This window comes from Ceratotherium simum, chromosome 7, assembly GCF_057802395.1.
Source record: "Ceratotherium simum simum isolate JZ-2026a chromosome 7, ASM5780239v1, whole genome shotgun sequence".
In the NCBI taxonomy this organism is placed as follows: Eukaryota; Metazoa; Chordata; class Mammalia; order Perissodactyla; family Rhinocerotidae; genus Ceratotherium; species Ceratotherium simum.
Genome location: NC_141906.1, coordinates 28,861,066 through 28,876,603, shown reverse-complemented (window position 1 = coordinate 28,876,603; position 15,538 = coordinate 28,861,066). Strand labels below are relative to the sequence as shown.

The 15,538-nt window shown below is 42.2% G+C and overlaps 1 protein-coding gene across 2 annotated transcripts in view; it reads right to left on the bottom strand.

Moving 5' to 3' along the window:
- The window catches only part of RNF121 (ring finger protein 121), an 85,888-nt gene that overhangs the window by 44,392 nt on the left and 25,958 nt on the right, over nucleotides 1-15,538 (bottom strand). For both annotated transcript variants that reach the window (XM_087433385.1, XM_087433386.1), the window contains exon 2: nucleotides 2,485-2,522. In XM_087433385.1, the coding sequence (XP_087289511.1) occupies nucleotides 2,485-2,522 (38 nt within the window). The remainder of the gene's footprint in view (nucleotides 1-2,484; nucleotides 2,523-15,538) is intronic.

The following is a 15,538-nucleotide window of genomic DNA, read 5'->3' as shown; positions in this document are numbered from 1 at the left end:
CCATGGATGCGGAACCTACAGATAACGGAGGGCCGACCACAGTCACTCTTACCACTCTGGGTCAGAGTCAGCCAAGGGAGAGGAACAAGGAAAAAGTTGAACAGAAAACTAAATATAAATGCAGCTGCAGGGCCGGCCCCATGGCTTAGTGGTTAAGTGCGCGCACTCCGCTACCGGCGGCCCGGGTTCAGATCCCGGGCACGCGCCGACGCACTGCTTCTCCGGCCATGCTGAGGCAGCGTCCCACATACAGCAACTAGAAGGATGTGCAGCTATGACATACAACTATCTACTGGGGCTTTGGGGGAAAAATAAATGAATAAAATTATAAATGTAGCTGTAGTCAGGAGCTTTTATACAAATTCACCACACACGGGGATATTAGGGAGGGAGGGAAAGGACAACATAAATGGCATCTTCACGGAATTCCCAAGGGCAATGAGAGACTAACAGCAAGAAGAACCCAGTGGGATGAATTATGGATAGATGAATGATAAAGTAAATATAGCAAAAAGTTGACTGTAGAATCTAGGTGGTGGGTTCTTTCAACTTTTCTGTATATTTGAAATTTTTCATAATAAAATGTTAGGAGGGGAAAGCTTGGCGGGCAGAGTGGGCAGCCAACTGTCAGTCAGCCTGCCAGCCACAGCCCCTAAGGGTTAGTCTTACATAAAACTCTATCCTGGGTGGGAGAATCGGACAAAAAAACAATCGAGTTTAGGAGTCAGAAATGTAGGTCCAGACACACCTATGTGGCCTTGGCCAAGAAAATTCACATCTCTACATGACAATTTCTTCATCTGTCAAAAGGAGTCCAGACTTTTCTGCCTCCCACATAGAGTTGTTGTGAGGATAAGTTAAACTACAAGGGTGAAGAATACTTTAAAAACCTAAGGACTGTGAGGAGTTATAAAGATAACAAGAGATAAGTTTCTTGTTCTCAGACAGTATATAACTGAATGGATGTGCACAACAAGAAATCAAAGAAAGGATCTAGAAAAGGTCAGAGAAGTCATCTAGTTCAAGTTGCCACTCAACGCAAAAATTAGTTTTGAAATCCTTTGTTTGAATACTTCCATTGGCTTAGAACATATGCCCTTAAGGTAATCTATTCTAGAACCAGCAGTGTCTGGTTGTAGGTACTCATTGGACTTACATTGTACATACTCATATGTGCTTATGAAGGAATAAAATTCTAATGTTTTAAGAGGCAGGAAGCTCACTACATCTCAATATACCACGATTATTAAAGATATTTCTGATAATGAGACAAAACCTATCTTCCATAGCTTCAATCCATTGGACCTAATCCTATACTCTGGAACAACAAAGAACATACTCACTCCTCTTTCCTAATGCTGTCCCTTCAAAGATTTACCATGATCTTATTTTAAAAAATAGTAACAAAAACCATCCTATTCCTACCACCTTTTTCCTGGCCCTTTTAGACTAACAGTTCTAGATCTTTTAAACACTATTCATATAACATAATATGAATACCATTAATCCTGTTTTGCCTCCTTTTAGACATTATCTAGCTAAAGATCTTCTTAATATGCAGCGTTTACAATAAAATCAGTGTGGCCTCAGCGAAGCAGAGCACAGTGGCACTGTCACCTCCCCTAAGGCAGACAGTATATTTTATGAACATCTTCCAAATTACATGGAATATTTTGGTAGCTGAGGTACACAACTGGTGCATAATAAGCTTAAAGTCACCTAAAATCTCGCTGAGGTTGTTGTATGAGTTGGTATCTTTGCCACTGTATATTTTTATAATCAATAGTTTTAATCTAAATGAAGGGTTTTTTTCCTATTAAATTTTACTTGGTTGATTTCAGCTCATTGGTCAGCCACCTTGTGAAGTTTGTGGGGCAAGCACTCGGATACTCCTTTACTGATGAGAAATCATGACAATAAGATATTTGTTGACTCACTCTAGTTACAAAGCAAGTTAGCAGCAAGCTGAGATCAGAAGACACATCTCTCATTTTCTCAACCGGAGCTCTCTAATCTGTTTCATGGATAATGATGATGATGATGTTAATGATGATAACCATCTTCAAAGCAGATAACACTTACTGGAAGCTTACCACATGCTAGGCACTGTTCTAAGAATTTCACATATATTAATCCTCACAACAACTCTATGAGGTATCGGTACTGTTGTGATCCTCATTTTACAAATGGGGAAAACTAAGGCAGTGAGAAGTTAAGCAACTTGCCCAAGATCACATAGCTAGGAAATGGCAGAACTAGTATTCAAACCCAAAGGGATGATTTGGTGCAATTACCTATTTACTCCACAAAACTGAGGGAGCTAACCAGGAGTGACCCAGGTACTGGAAAAAATTCTAAAAGACTTGTCCTACTGGTCATGAGTCACTGCCTTTCACAGACAAGGAAGCAAAAGGGGTAGATATACAACTCTAGTTGGATTAACCTACAGTTCCCAGCCTGAGGGGCCCGCATTGTCACACTTACCTCCATTGCTCCTCTGGGGAGAGGTCTGACATATCAACCTGTAGAAAGATACCACCAGAAAAATCCATTACTGTCTTAGAACTGTCCCTGCCCAACATAAGGTGCTCACACATTCAGCAACATCTTCAAGAAATCACGGGAAGATTCAAGTATCACAATCTCTATGAAGCCTTCCCCAACACTATTTCCCACTGATCTCTCCCTTCTCTAACCACTTACTCTGGCTCATGTTTATGACTGACAGTGTGTTGCATGTCTGTGCTAGGCAATGAGGACAGAAGAGTGAACCTAACTCCCAAGATGCTCACAGCCTAGTGAGGAAGACAGACATATAAACTGAAAATTTCTTTATTATATGCTGAAGACTAGCTATGGAAGAATAAACAAGTGGCTTCTAATATAATCTGAGGTGTTAAAGATTAGTGAAGACCTCCTGGAGATGTGAAATATTACCCAGATGAAGAAATGAGAGCAATATCTTCCAGGCAAAGGGACTAACATGAACATGAAGGAATCAAGTTGCATAGCATACAAACAATTGAGTACAGCTAGAGCAAAAACTGTGGATAAGGATTAGTGGGAGATAAAGCTGGATAAAATATTCTGCCATATAATGCCATTTGACACTAAATGGCCCCATGGTAGCAGGCACAACAATAGACTAGGGTGAACTGAGTGTTAGTCCCTGCTCTGCTATTAACTAGCAGTATGCCCTTTCAACCTCAAAGCTCTGGTTCAATTTGTTAGTCTTGTCCTTTTAGAGCAGAGTTTCTCAACCTTGGCACTACTGATATTTTGAGCTGGTTACTTCTTTGGTTTTTTGGGTGGGGAGCTATCTGCACATTGTTGGATGTTTAGCAGAGTCCCTGACCTCTACTCACTAGATGCCAGTAACATCCCCACAGATGCAATAACCAAGAATGTCTATAGACATTGTCAAATGTCCCTGGGGGGACAAAAATTGCCCTCAGTTGAAAACCACTGCTCTAGGATAATACTAAACTATTTGATTTCAGGGCTCAAGTCTTCTACTTCCTTGTCACCATACAGAAGCATAACCAAGTCTCAGTACATAAAGTCACTCAATACATTCTCACATTGACCTGAGCTGAAAATGTTCCTTGATCTAGAGAAGAGAGACAAGGCCTCAGAATCACTCAAATGAATCAATCAACACATATTCCTTTAGTACTTATGATGCTCAAGGCCTAGTTTCCCACTATTCCTATGATAACTTCAGAGAAGTATCTTAAGTGGAACGTTTGAAGTAAAACGGGCAGAACTCCATTCTACTACTGAGTCAAATCAGCACACAGTTACCAGGCATCATTTATGTGTGTATACTAGGGACACCTATCACTATTTAGGTTGGGCTTTCTGGTTTCTACATGTCTCAGCTCAGTAAAAACAAAAACAATATTCCAAGGCTTCACCCAGCCAATCAGGATAATGAAGTCAACCACCCTCCTCCCTTTTCCTACTTCACACATTGCCTCACAGAATTTATTCAGGTGTCCTGACTCAGGCCTTCATCTCCCAGGGCAGAGGTCTCCTCTGAGAGGGAACAGGTAGATGCAAGAAATGGAAAGGCCCAGCCAGGCAGTGCCTGAGCAGACAACTAAGGACCACATTTCTAAAGGAACAATCAATACACAGGTTTCATGCTACCTCTCAAAACTCTTTTCTTCTTTTCCAACTTGGACCTGCATCTTGCCAAGCCAGTCTGTTCACTGTCCCAAAATACATGGGACTCATTCCTCTCTCTGGGCCTTTGCACACCTCTTCATTCTGCTGGCAATGCCCTTCTCTTTTTTTCCTATCCAAATCCAATTTCTCCTTTGAGAACCTACCTGCAATTTCACCTTCCCTGACCCCCTAGCTTAGTGCATTCGGCCCTCTGCTTCTCTCCTGCATGGATTTTTCTTCTTGCTACTGAAAGTGTCGCCCAAAGACTGGTATCAGCATTATCTAGGTGCCTGTTAGAAATGCAAGATCTCAGGCACCACTCCAGACCTACTGAATCAGAATTTACTTTTTTTTTTTTTTTTTTTTTAATTTTTTTCCCCCCAAAGCCCCAGTAGTTAGTTGTATGTCATAGTGGCACATCCTTCTAGTTGCTGTATGTGGGACGCGGCCTCAGCATGGCGGGACAAGTGGTGCGTCGGTGCGCGCCCGGGATCGAACCCGGGCCGCCAGCAGCGGAGAGCACTCACTTAACCGCTAAGCCACGGGGCCGGCCAGAATCTACCTTTTAATAAAATCTCCAGATGATTTGAATGCACATTACATTTGAGAAGCACTGTTCTATACCACCATTCATAGTCTTATGTTATCTTAGACACACTTTCCAAGTGATCTACTTGCTTTTTAAGCCCAGGGCCAGCACCAGGGTGGGGAAGCAAGGGACCTAGGGCTCAAAATTTAAGGAGGCACTCATTTACACGACCGATGCTACACTTGCATGACCTTGGGAGTGAGTGCCTCCTTAAAGTTTGCACCCTAACGCCTTGTTTGTTTCACCCTAGTCCTGGCCCTGCTTATGTCTATCTTGCTCTCATCTCATAAATCTGGAAAATCCAACAGAGCAAGGAGAATATAATGTTTTTGTGTCTTTCAAGGAGAACAGCACAGAGCTTAGCATATATTAAGCACTCAATGAATACTTGTGGAATTGAACAGAATTCTCTCAAATAGGGTAAAACAAATATGCTGACAAACTAGCACTCCACCTGGAGATGCTTAAATGGGAGAGGAAATAAACACTTGAAAAATACGTGATAAGTATCTGGGAAAGAAGTATTCATTTGACACCAGGAGGCACCCAGAAAATCATGTTTAAAAAACTACATGTCAAAACAAATCAACGCAACACAACTACATGTTCAAAGCAGCAAGCAAAGCCCACTGAAGGGAACACTAGGAAGATCCAGAGAACTGGCCAGGCGTGAGGGCGCCCCTCCATGAGATAGTGGTCAAGCATTCTACTGTCCATGCCTTAGTTTCTCCATCTGGAAAATAGAGAATAAGACTTCTGACTTCATTGTGGGGCTATGAGGGTAAGTGCATTCAAGGCAACCAAGTGATTTCGTTGCCTTTGCTCCTGGGAGAGTGGGAGTACTTTATAAACTACTAAGAGAGGCTAGGGAGCTGAATGTTGGTAAAGCATGGGATAGTAATGCTTTCAGAGCTTCAGGTAAAACAGCTCAGGAGGGTAAGCACTAAGGCTGAGACTAGACCTGGGGCTTAGAGGACCATTTAGCACTTCATGGAGTAGTACAAATGCTAAGAGTAAAGACATGGCGTGGCTTTAATATTTGCCTTTCGAACCAAAAGATTATTTAAATTTCATCTAAACCAGTCTTCTAGCTCAAGGGGAAAAACAAGAAAAGCTGTAAGCTATAGCTATAATCAACCTGCACCATCTGGAAATACATCTTTATTTGCTCCCTCATTAACGAGTTTATTCATCTGGGGCCAAGCAATAAGCCAGTCTGAAGGTGCCCTGTCCAGATCTCAGGTAGCTAATTAGGTAGACTCTCAGAGCAAGGTTACAGATTGATGGGCCCATATCCAACTCCTAAGACCCACACACAGAATGTTTTCTTGCCAATCACTCCCTTCCTAGGATCTCACAAGGCCCCTAGTCATGTCAGTCTACCTAAGTCCAGATTTGAAAGAAGTTAAATCAAAAACGTCAGGCAGCGGGCAAGAGAAAATTCAACAAGAATGGCAAATGGTCAGAGGTTGACTGTTATATTTTCTCAGGTGCAAAAGACTCAGGGACCCACCAGAGTAATCCCACAAACAGGCCTCCTGTCTCCCACAAATACTGGATACTCTTTGTCTCTGAGTCTTTACACAGGCTGGTTACTTTGTCCCTTAAGCCCCTCTCTTCCACCAAACCACATTCTGCCTTCCTGCAAAACACTGGCCAAATCCTCTTGGCTCCAGGAAGGCTCTCTAGACTGACCCTACTCACTGAAGAAACAAACATTCTCTACTGCCTTACTAAGCATGGTCCACAGCCCAGCAGCATCAGCACCCTGAGAGCTTATTAAGAAAGAGAAAATCTCGCGGGAGGTCAGCCCAGTGGCCTAGCAGTTAAGTTTGCATGTTCCGCTTCAGCAGCCTGGGGTTCATGGGTTCGGATCCCGGGCACAGACCTACACACTGCTCACTCATCAAGCCATGCTGTGGGGGCATCCTACATATAAAATAGAGGAAGACTGGCACAGAGGTCAGCTCAGGGACAATCTTCCTCAAGCAAAAACAGGAAGATTGGCAGCAGATGTTACCTCAGGGACAATCTTCCTCACCAAAAAAAAAAGAAAAAGAAATACAGAATCTCAGACTCCATCCCAGACCCTCTGAATCAGAATCTGCATTTAATAAGATACTCAGGTAATTCATATGCACATTAAAGTTTGAGAAGCAATGCTACTGCATGCCAGCACTCACATTCACAATTTGTCCTCCAGTCATATACCTCTATGTACCTGATTCTCTTTTAATAACAGCTTTACTAAGATCTAACTCACATACCACAAAATTCACCCATTTGAAGTGTACTCTTCAGTGTTTTTTAGTGTATGCAGAGTTGTGCCACCATCACCACTATCTAAGTTTAGAACATATTCACTACCCCTGAAAAGAAACCACATACCAGTTAGCAGTCACTTGCCATCCTCCCCAGGCGAAGGAATCACTAATTTACTTTCCGTCTCTACCTACAGATTTGCCTATTCTAGACATTTCATATAAATGAGACCATACAATACATGGTCTTTAGTAATTGGCTTCTTTCACTTAGCATTAGTGATTGGCTTCTTTCACTTAGCATAACGTTTTCAATGTTCATCATGTTGTAGCACGTATTGCAGTTCATTCCTTTTCACTGCCAAATAATACTGCATCATACGGATATATCACATTTTATTTATCCATTCATCAGTTGATGGACATTTGGGTTGTTTATACTTTTGGGCTATTACAAATAATGCTGTTATGAACATTTATCTACAAGTTTTTATGCAGACATGCTTTCATTTTTCTTGAATATATATCTAGGAGTGGAATTGTTGGGTCATACGGTAACTCTCTGCTTAATCTTTTGAGAAACTGTCAAACTGTTTTCCACAGCAGCTGCACCATTTTACATTCCCAGCAGCACTGTATGTGAGTTTCAATTTCTCCACATCCTCAACACCACCTGTTATTCTCTGTCTTCTTGATAAGAGCATCCCAATGGGTGTGAAATGGTATCTCAATGTGACTTTGCATTTCCCTGATGGATAATGATGTTGAACACCTTTTCATATGCTTATTGGCCATTTATATATCTTCTTTGGAGAAAAGTTTATTCAGATCCTTTGTCCATTTTTAAAAAGACTTTTTTAGAGCAGTTTTAGGTTCACAGCAAAATTGAGTGGAAAGTACAGACATTTCCCATACACCCCTGCCCCAAATATGCACAGTCTCCCCCATTATCAACATCTCCCACCACAGTGGTACATTTCTTCCAATTGATGAACCTACATTGACATATCCTCATCACCCAAAGCCTATAGTTTACCTTAGAATTCACTATTGATGTTGTACATTCTAAGGGTTTGGACAAATATATAATGTATAATGACATGAACCCATCATTAGTGTATCATACAGAGTAGTTTCACTGTCCTAAAAATTCTCTCTGCTCTGCTTATTCCTCCCTCCATCCCCCCAACCTCTAGCAACCACTGATCTTTTTACTATCTCCATAGTTTTGCCTTTTCCAGGGTGTCATATAGTTGAAATCATATAGTATGTAGCCTTTTCACGTTGGCTCCTTTCACTTAGTAATATGCACTTAAGATTCCTCCATGTCTTTTAATGGCTTGATAGCTCATTTCTTTTCAGTGCTGAATATTATTTCATTGTCTGGATGTACCACAGTTTATTTATCCATTCACCTTACTGAATGATATCTTGGTTGCTTCCAAGGTTTGGCAATTATGAATAAAGCTGCTATAAACATCATGTGCACATTTTTATGTACACATAAATTTCCAACTCCTTTGAGGAAATACTTCGGAGTCCAAGTGCTGGATTGCATGGTAAGAGCATATTAAGTTTCATAAGAAACCACCAAACTGTCTTCCAAAGTGGCTGTATTATTTTGCATTCCCACCAGCAACAAATGAGGGCTCTTGTTGCACCATGTGCTCATCAGCATTTTGTGCCGTCCGTGTTCTGGATTTTGACCATTCTAACAGGCATGTAGTCGTATCTCATTGTTGTTTTATTTGCGTTTCCATGGTGACATATGATGTGGAGCATCTTTTCATATCCTTATTTGCCCTTTCTATATCTTCTTTGGTGAGCTGTATATTAAGATCTTTAGCCCACTTTTTAATCAGGCTGTTTATTTTCTTATTATTGAGTTTTAAAAGAGTTCTTGTATAATTTGCATAACAGTCTTTTATCAGGTCTTTTGCAAATATTTTCTCCCAGTTTGTGGCTCTTCATTCTCTTGACAGTATCTTTTACAGAGCAGAAACTTTTAATTTTAATTGTCTAGCTTATCAATTCTTTCTTACATGGATCATACCAAACCCAAGGTCACCTAAATTTTCTCCTGTTATCTTCTAGGAGTTTTATAGTTTTGCATCTGTGATCTCATTTAGGTTTGTGATCCATTTTAAGTTACTTTTTGTGAAGAGTGCAAAGTCTGAGTCTAGATTCATTTTTTCGCATGTGGATATCCAGTTGTTCCAGCATCATTTGTGGAAAACACTCTCTTTGCTCCATTGTATTGCCTTTGCTCCTTTGTCAAAGATCAGTTGAATATATTTATGTAGGTCTAGTTCTGGGCTATTCTATTCCACTGATCTATGTGTCTATTCTTTCACCAATACCACTCTGTCTTGCTTACTATAACTTTGTAGTAAGTCTTGAAGTTGGGTAAGTATCACTCCTCCAACTTTGTTCTTCTCCATCAATACTGTACTGGCTATTCTGGGTCTTTTGCCTCTTCATATAAAGTTTAGATGCAGTTTGTCAATATCTACAAAATAATTCACTGAGATTTTGATTGGGATTGCACTGAATCTATAGAACAAGTTGGGAAGAACTGACCATCTTGACAACGTTGAATCTTCCTATACACGAACATGGAATATCTTTTACATTTATTTAGTTCTTCTTTGATATCTTTCATCAGAGTTTTGTAGTTTTCCTCATATAGATCTTGTACATATTTTGCTAGATTTATACTGAAGTATGTCATTTTTATGGGTGCTAAAGTAAATGGTATTGTGTTTTAAATTTCAAATTCCACTTGTTCATTGCTGGTATACAGAAAAGTGATGGACTTTTGTATATTAACTCTGCATCCTGCAACCTTACTATAATTGCTTATTAGTTGCAGGAGGTTTTTTGCCATTTCTTTTGGACTTTCTACATAGACCATCATGACATCTGTGAACAAAGATGGATCTATTTCTTCCTTCCTAATCTGTATACATTTTATTTCCTTTTCTTGTCTTAGTGCATTAGCTAGGACTTGCAGTATGATGTTGAAAAGCAGTGGTGAGAGGGGACATTCTTGCCTTGTTTCTGATCATAGTGGGAAAGCTTCAAACTTCTCACCACTAAATATGATGTTAGCTGTAGGGTTTTTGTAGATATTACTTACCAAGTTGAGGAAGTTCCCCTCTATTCCTAGTTTACTGAGAGTTTTTATCTTGAACAGGTGTTGGATTTGTCAAATGCTTTTTCTGCATCTACTGATATATTCATGTAATTTTTCTTTTTTAACCTGTTGATATGATGGATTACATTCACTGATTTTCAAATGTTGAACCAAGATCGCATACCTGGGATAAATCTCACTTGGTCATGGTGTATGATTCTTTTTATACACTGTTAGATTCAATTTGTTAATATTCTGTTGATTTTTGTGTCTATGTTCATGAGAAACATTGGTCTGTAATTTTCTTTCCTTGTAATGTCTTTGTCTGTTTTTGGCATTAGGGTAATACTGGCCTCATTGCATGAATTAGGAAGTATTCACTCTGCTTCCATCTTCTGAAAGAGACTGTAGAGAACTGGTATAATTTCTTCCTTAAATGTTTGGTAGAAGTCACCAGTGAACCCATCTGGGCCTGGTACTTTCTGTTTGGGAAGGTTATTAATTATTCATTCAATTTCTTCAATAAATATAGGTCTATTCAGATTGTCTATTTCTTCTTGTGTGCATTTTAGCAGACTGTGTCTTTCAAGGAATTGGTTCATTTCATCTAAGTTATCAAATTTTTGGTCACAGAGTTCTTCATAGTATTCTTTTATTATCCTTTTAATATCCATGGGGTCTGTAGAGATGTCCTCTCTTTCAGTTCTGATATTATTAATTTGTGTCCTCTCTTGTTCTTAGTTAGCCTGGTTACAGGCTTAGCAATTTAATTGATCTTTTCAAACAACCACCTTTTGATTTTGTTGATTTTCTCTACTGACTTCCTGTTTTCAATTTCACTGATTTCTGCTCTACTTTTTATTATTTCTCTTCTTCTGCTTACTTTGAATTTAATTTGCTCTTTTTCTAGTTTCCAAAGGTGGGAGCTTAGATGACTGATTTTAGATCTTTCCTCTTTTCTCATATATGCATTCATTGCTATAAATTCCCCTCTAAGCACTGCTTTTGCTGCAACTCACAAATTCTAAGTTGTTTTTGTTTCCATTTAGTTCAAATATATTTAAATTTCTTGAGACTTCTTCGATTTATGTGTTATTCAGAAGTGTGTTCTTGGAGAGCTGGCCCCGTGGCTTAGCAGTTAGGTGTGCGCACTCCACTACTGGTGGCCGGGTTCAGATCCCGGGCACGCACCGACGCACCGCTTGTCCGGCCATGCTGAGGGCGCCTTCCACATACAGCAACTAGCAGGATGTGCAACTATAACATACAACTATGTACTGGGGCTTTGGGGCAAAAAAAGGAGGAGGATTGGCAATAGACGTTAGCTCAGAGCCAGTCTTCCTCAGCAAAAAGAGGAGGATTAGCACGGATGTTAGCTCAGGGCTGATCTTCCTCACAAAAAAAAAAGTGTGTTCTTTAATCTCCAAGTAACTGGATTTTCCAGCTATCTTTCTTCTATTGACTTCTAGTTTAATTCCATTGTGCTCAGAGAGCAGACAACACATGATTTCTATATTTTTAAATTTGTTAAGGTGTATTTTATGGCCCACAATGTGTTATATCTTGGTGAACATCCCATGTGAACTTGAGAAGAATGTCTATTCTGCCGTTGTTGGTTGAAATAGTGTCTGAATGTCTATTTTATCCAGTTGATTGATGGTGTTATTGTGTTCAGTTATGTACTTACTGATTTTCTGCCTGCTGGATCTGTCCATTTCTGACACAGGAGTGTTGAATTCTCCTACTATAATAGTGAATTCATCTATTTATCCTTGCAGTTCTATCAGTTTTTGCCTCACGTATTTTGACACCCTGTTGTTAGGCACATACACATTAAGGATTGTTATGTCTTCTTGGAGAATTGACTTCTTTATCATTACGTAATGTCCCTCTTGATCCCCGATAACTTTCCTTGCTCTGAAGTCTGTTCTGTCTGAAATTAACATAGCTACTCCTGCTTTTTTAAAAATTAATGTTAGCATGGTATATCTTTCTCCATTCATTTACTTGTTTTTGTGTGTGTGTGTGTGTGTGTGTGAGGAAGATCGGCCCTGAGCTAACGTCTGCCAATCCTCCTCTACTTGCTGAGGAAGACTGGCTCTGGGCTAACATCCATGTCCATTTTCCTCCACTTTATATGGGACGCCGCCACAGCACGGGTTGCCAAGCCGTGTGTCAGTGCGCGCCCGGGATTCGAACCGGCGAACCCCGGGCTGCCGCAGCGGAGCACGCGCACTTAACCACTTGCGCCACCAGGCCGGCCCCTCTATTCATTTACTTTTAATCTATATGTATCCTTTTATTTGAAACGGATTTCTGGTAGATAACATATAGTTGGGTCTTGTTTTTTTAATCCACTCTGACAATCTCTGTCTTTTTTTATTTATTCATTTTTTTCCCCCCAAAGCCCCAGCAGATAGTTGTATGTCATAGGTTCACATCCTTCTAGTTGCTGTACGTGGGACTCGGCCTCGCGTTGGACGGAGAAGTGGTGCCTCGGGGCGCGCCCGGGACCCGAACCCGGGCCACCAGCATCAGAGTGCGCGCACCCAACCGCCAAGCCACGGAGCCGGCCCATGACAATCTCTGTCTTTTAATTGGTACATTTAGACCACTGATGTCCACAGTGATTACTGATATAGTTGGATTAATATCTACTATATTCGTTACTGTTTTCTATTTGTTGTCCTTGTTCTTTTTTCCTATTTTTGTCTTGCAATCTTTTCCTGCCTTTTGTGGTTTGTGTGTGTGTGTGTGTGTGTGTGTGAGGAAGAGCAGCCCTGAGCTAACATCCATGCTAATCCTCCTCTTTTTGCTGAGGAAGACCAGCTCTGAGCCAACATCTATTGCCAATTCTCCTCCTCTTTTTCCCCAAAGCCCCAGTAAATAGCTGTATGTCATAGTTGCACATCCTTCTAGCTGCTGTATGTGGGGCACGGCCTCAGCATGGCCAGAGAAGCGGTGCGTCAGTGCGCGCCCAGGATCTGAATCTAGGCCGCCAGTAGCGGAGCGCGCACACTTAACCGCGAAGCCACGGGGCCGGCCCCTGTGGTTTTAATGGAGAATTCTATAAGATTACATTTTCTCTCCTTCTTAGCTTATCACTTATACTTCTATTTTTACTTCTTTTAGTGGTTGTCCACTAAAGAGTAGTTTGCAGTATACATTTACAACAAATCAGGTCTACTTTCAAATAATCCTATACCACTTCGTGGGTAGTGTGAGTACCTTATAATAAAATAATCCTAATTCCTCTCATGCCTTGTATCACTGCTATCATTCATTTCACTTATCCATAAGCATGTGTGTGTGTGTGTGTGTCTGTGTGTGTGTGTAATGCATACATAGTTGAATATAGTGTTGGTATTATTATTTTGAAAAAACTGTTACCTGTCACTAGATCAATTAAGTAAAATAAAACAGCATCTACAAAAATCCTGTAGCTTACATTATATTTAATGCTGAAAGACTGAAGGGTTTCCCCCTAAGATCAGAAACAATCTCAGGATGTCCACCCTCACCACTACTATTCAACATAATACTGAAGTTTCTAGCCAGCATAGTAAGGCAATAAGAAGAGATAAAAGGGGAGTGATGTCAGCATCATGGCAGAGTGAGCTTCCCCCACTGAACTCTCCCCTTCTAAGACACAACAAAAAGGACATTCATATTCCAACAGAAGCTATTCACACAACACAAGGGACATCTGAGGCACCCAGGCAGCTGTACGTCCAAGGACTGAGGTGCTGGAATCCCCAGAGTAAGTGGAAGGAGGTAATAGGAGCTCCCTTCCTTCCCCAAGGACTGCGACCCAGAGACTGAGACCATACGGCTCTCAGAGGAGGGGGAGGGGCGGCTTGCCACGTGAAAACTGGAGCTCTCCAAGACCCCACACAGCCCAAGGGGATCCCCCTACAGAGGGAGCAGAACTGTTGTGAGGGTAGTTTCAACAAGCTAGCCCCTCAGGAGAGCAGAGAGTGCCAGTGAGGCGAGAAATTTCTGAGATCGGGGAGGCAAAAGTGAGTGCCCCTCCCCCACCCGGCCCGCCCAACTGGTGCTTCAGCACAGCAGCACTTCAGCTCAGCCCCATCCACAGAGGCAGCGGCCCCCAGGCGCCCGGGCCCCACCAGCAGGGGCAGCGTGACTGCGCCCCAGTGCCACAGGCAGCAGCCCCCAGGTGCCCGGGCCTGACCAGCAGCGGGACAAGCCTGTGCCCCCACACCAGAGGCAGCGGCAGGTCAGGCCCCACAATGCCACAGCCCCAGCTGCTCCAGCTAGACCAAACCACGGCCCCAGCTTTCCCAGCTTCACCGTGCCATGGCCCCAGCTCTTGTGGCTGAACCATGCCCTGCCCCGAGCTCCTTCGGCTTGATTGCCCCCCTCCCCCTGGCTCCAGCTGCTTTGGCTTGGCCTGTGCTCAGGCTCCAGCTGACTTGGCACCAGCAACTTCAGCCCACCACACTCCAGTTCCAGCTTCTTTGGCCCAGCAGCGCTCCAGCTCCTCCTTCTTTGGCCCAGTGCACTCCAGATCCAGCTTCTTTGGCCCAGCAGTGCTCCAGCTCTTCCTTCTTTGGCCCAGCACACTCCAGTTCCAGCTTCTTCAGCCCAGCGGCACTCCAGCTCCTCCTTCTTCGGCCCAGCGTGCTCCAGTTCCAGCTTCTTTGGCCCAGCGGCGCTCCAGCTCCTGCTTCTTTGGCCCAGCGGCACTTCAGCTGCAGCTGCTTCAACCCATCCACACCAGAGCCCCAGCGGCTTCAGCCTAGCTGCGCTCCAGTCTCAGCTGTTCCCATGCTCCAGTTCCAGCTGTTCCCACGCTCCAGTTCCAGCTGTTCCCACGCTTTCTCCTCAGCAGCCTCCACTCAGCAATGCCTCAGGATCAGCCAGGGGCCAAAGAGAGTGCTCGTGGATTGAGGCAGGCCAGAATACACAGCCCTTGACCCCCACCCAGCAGAAACAAGAGGAAACTGCGACCATATATTTTCACTATGAGGAAAAGTAAGCCAACACCGACAGGTACCATGCAAAAATATATTAAATCTCCAGACCAAAAGGAAAATGACAAGCACCCAGAAGTCAACCCGGAAAGCACAGAAATGTATAACCTTAATGACAGAGAATTCAAAATAGCCATCATAAAAAAGCTTAATGAAATACAAGAAAACACAGACAGACAATTCAATGAAATCAGGAGTTTCTCCACAAAAGAGACTGAAACTATTAAAAAAAAAAATACCAATCAGAAATCTTAGAGATGAAAAACACAATAGAGAGCTAAAGACAAATCTGGAAGCCTTAAGCATCAGAGCTGACAATATGGAGTAAAGAATTAGCAATATTGAGGACAGCAAGGCATAAATGCTCCAGAGGGAGGAGAAAAGAGAA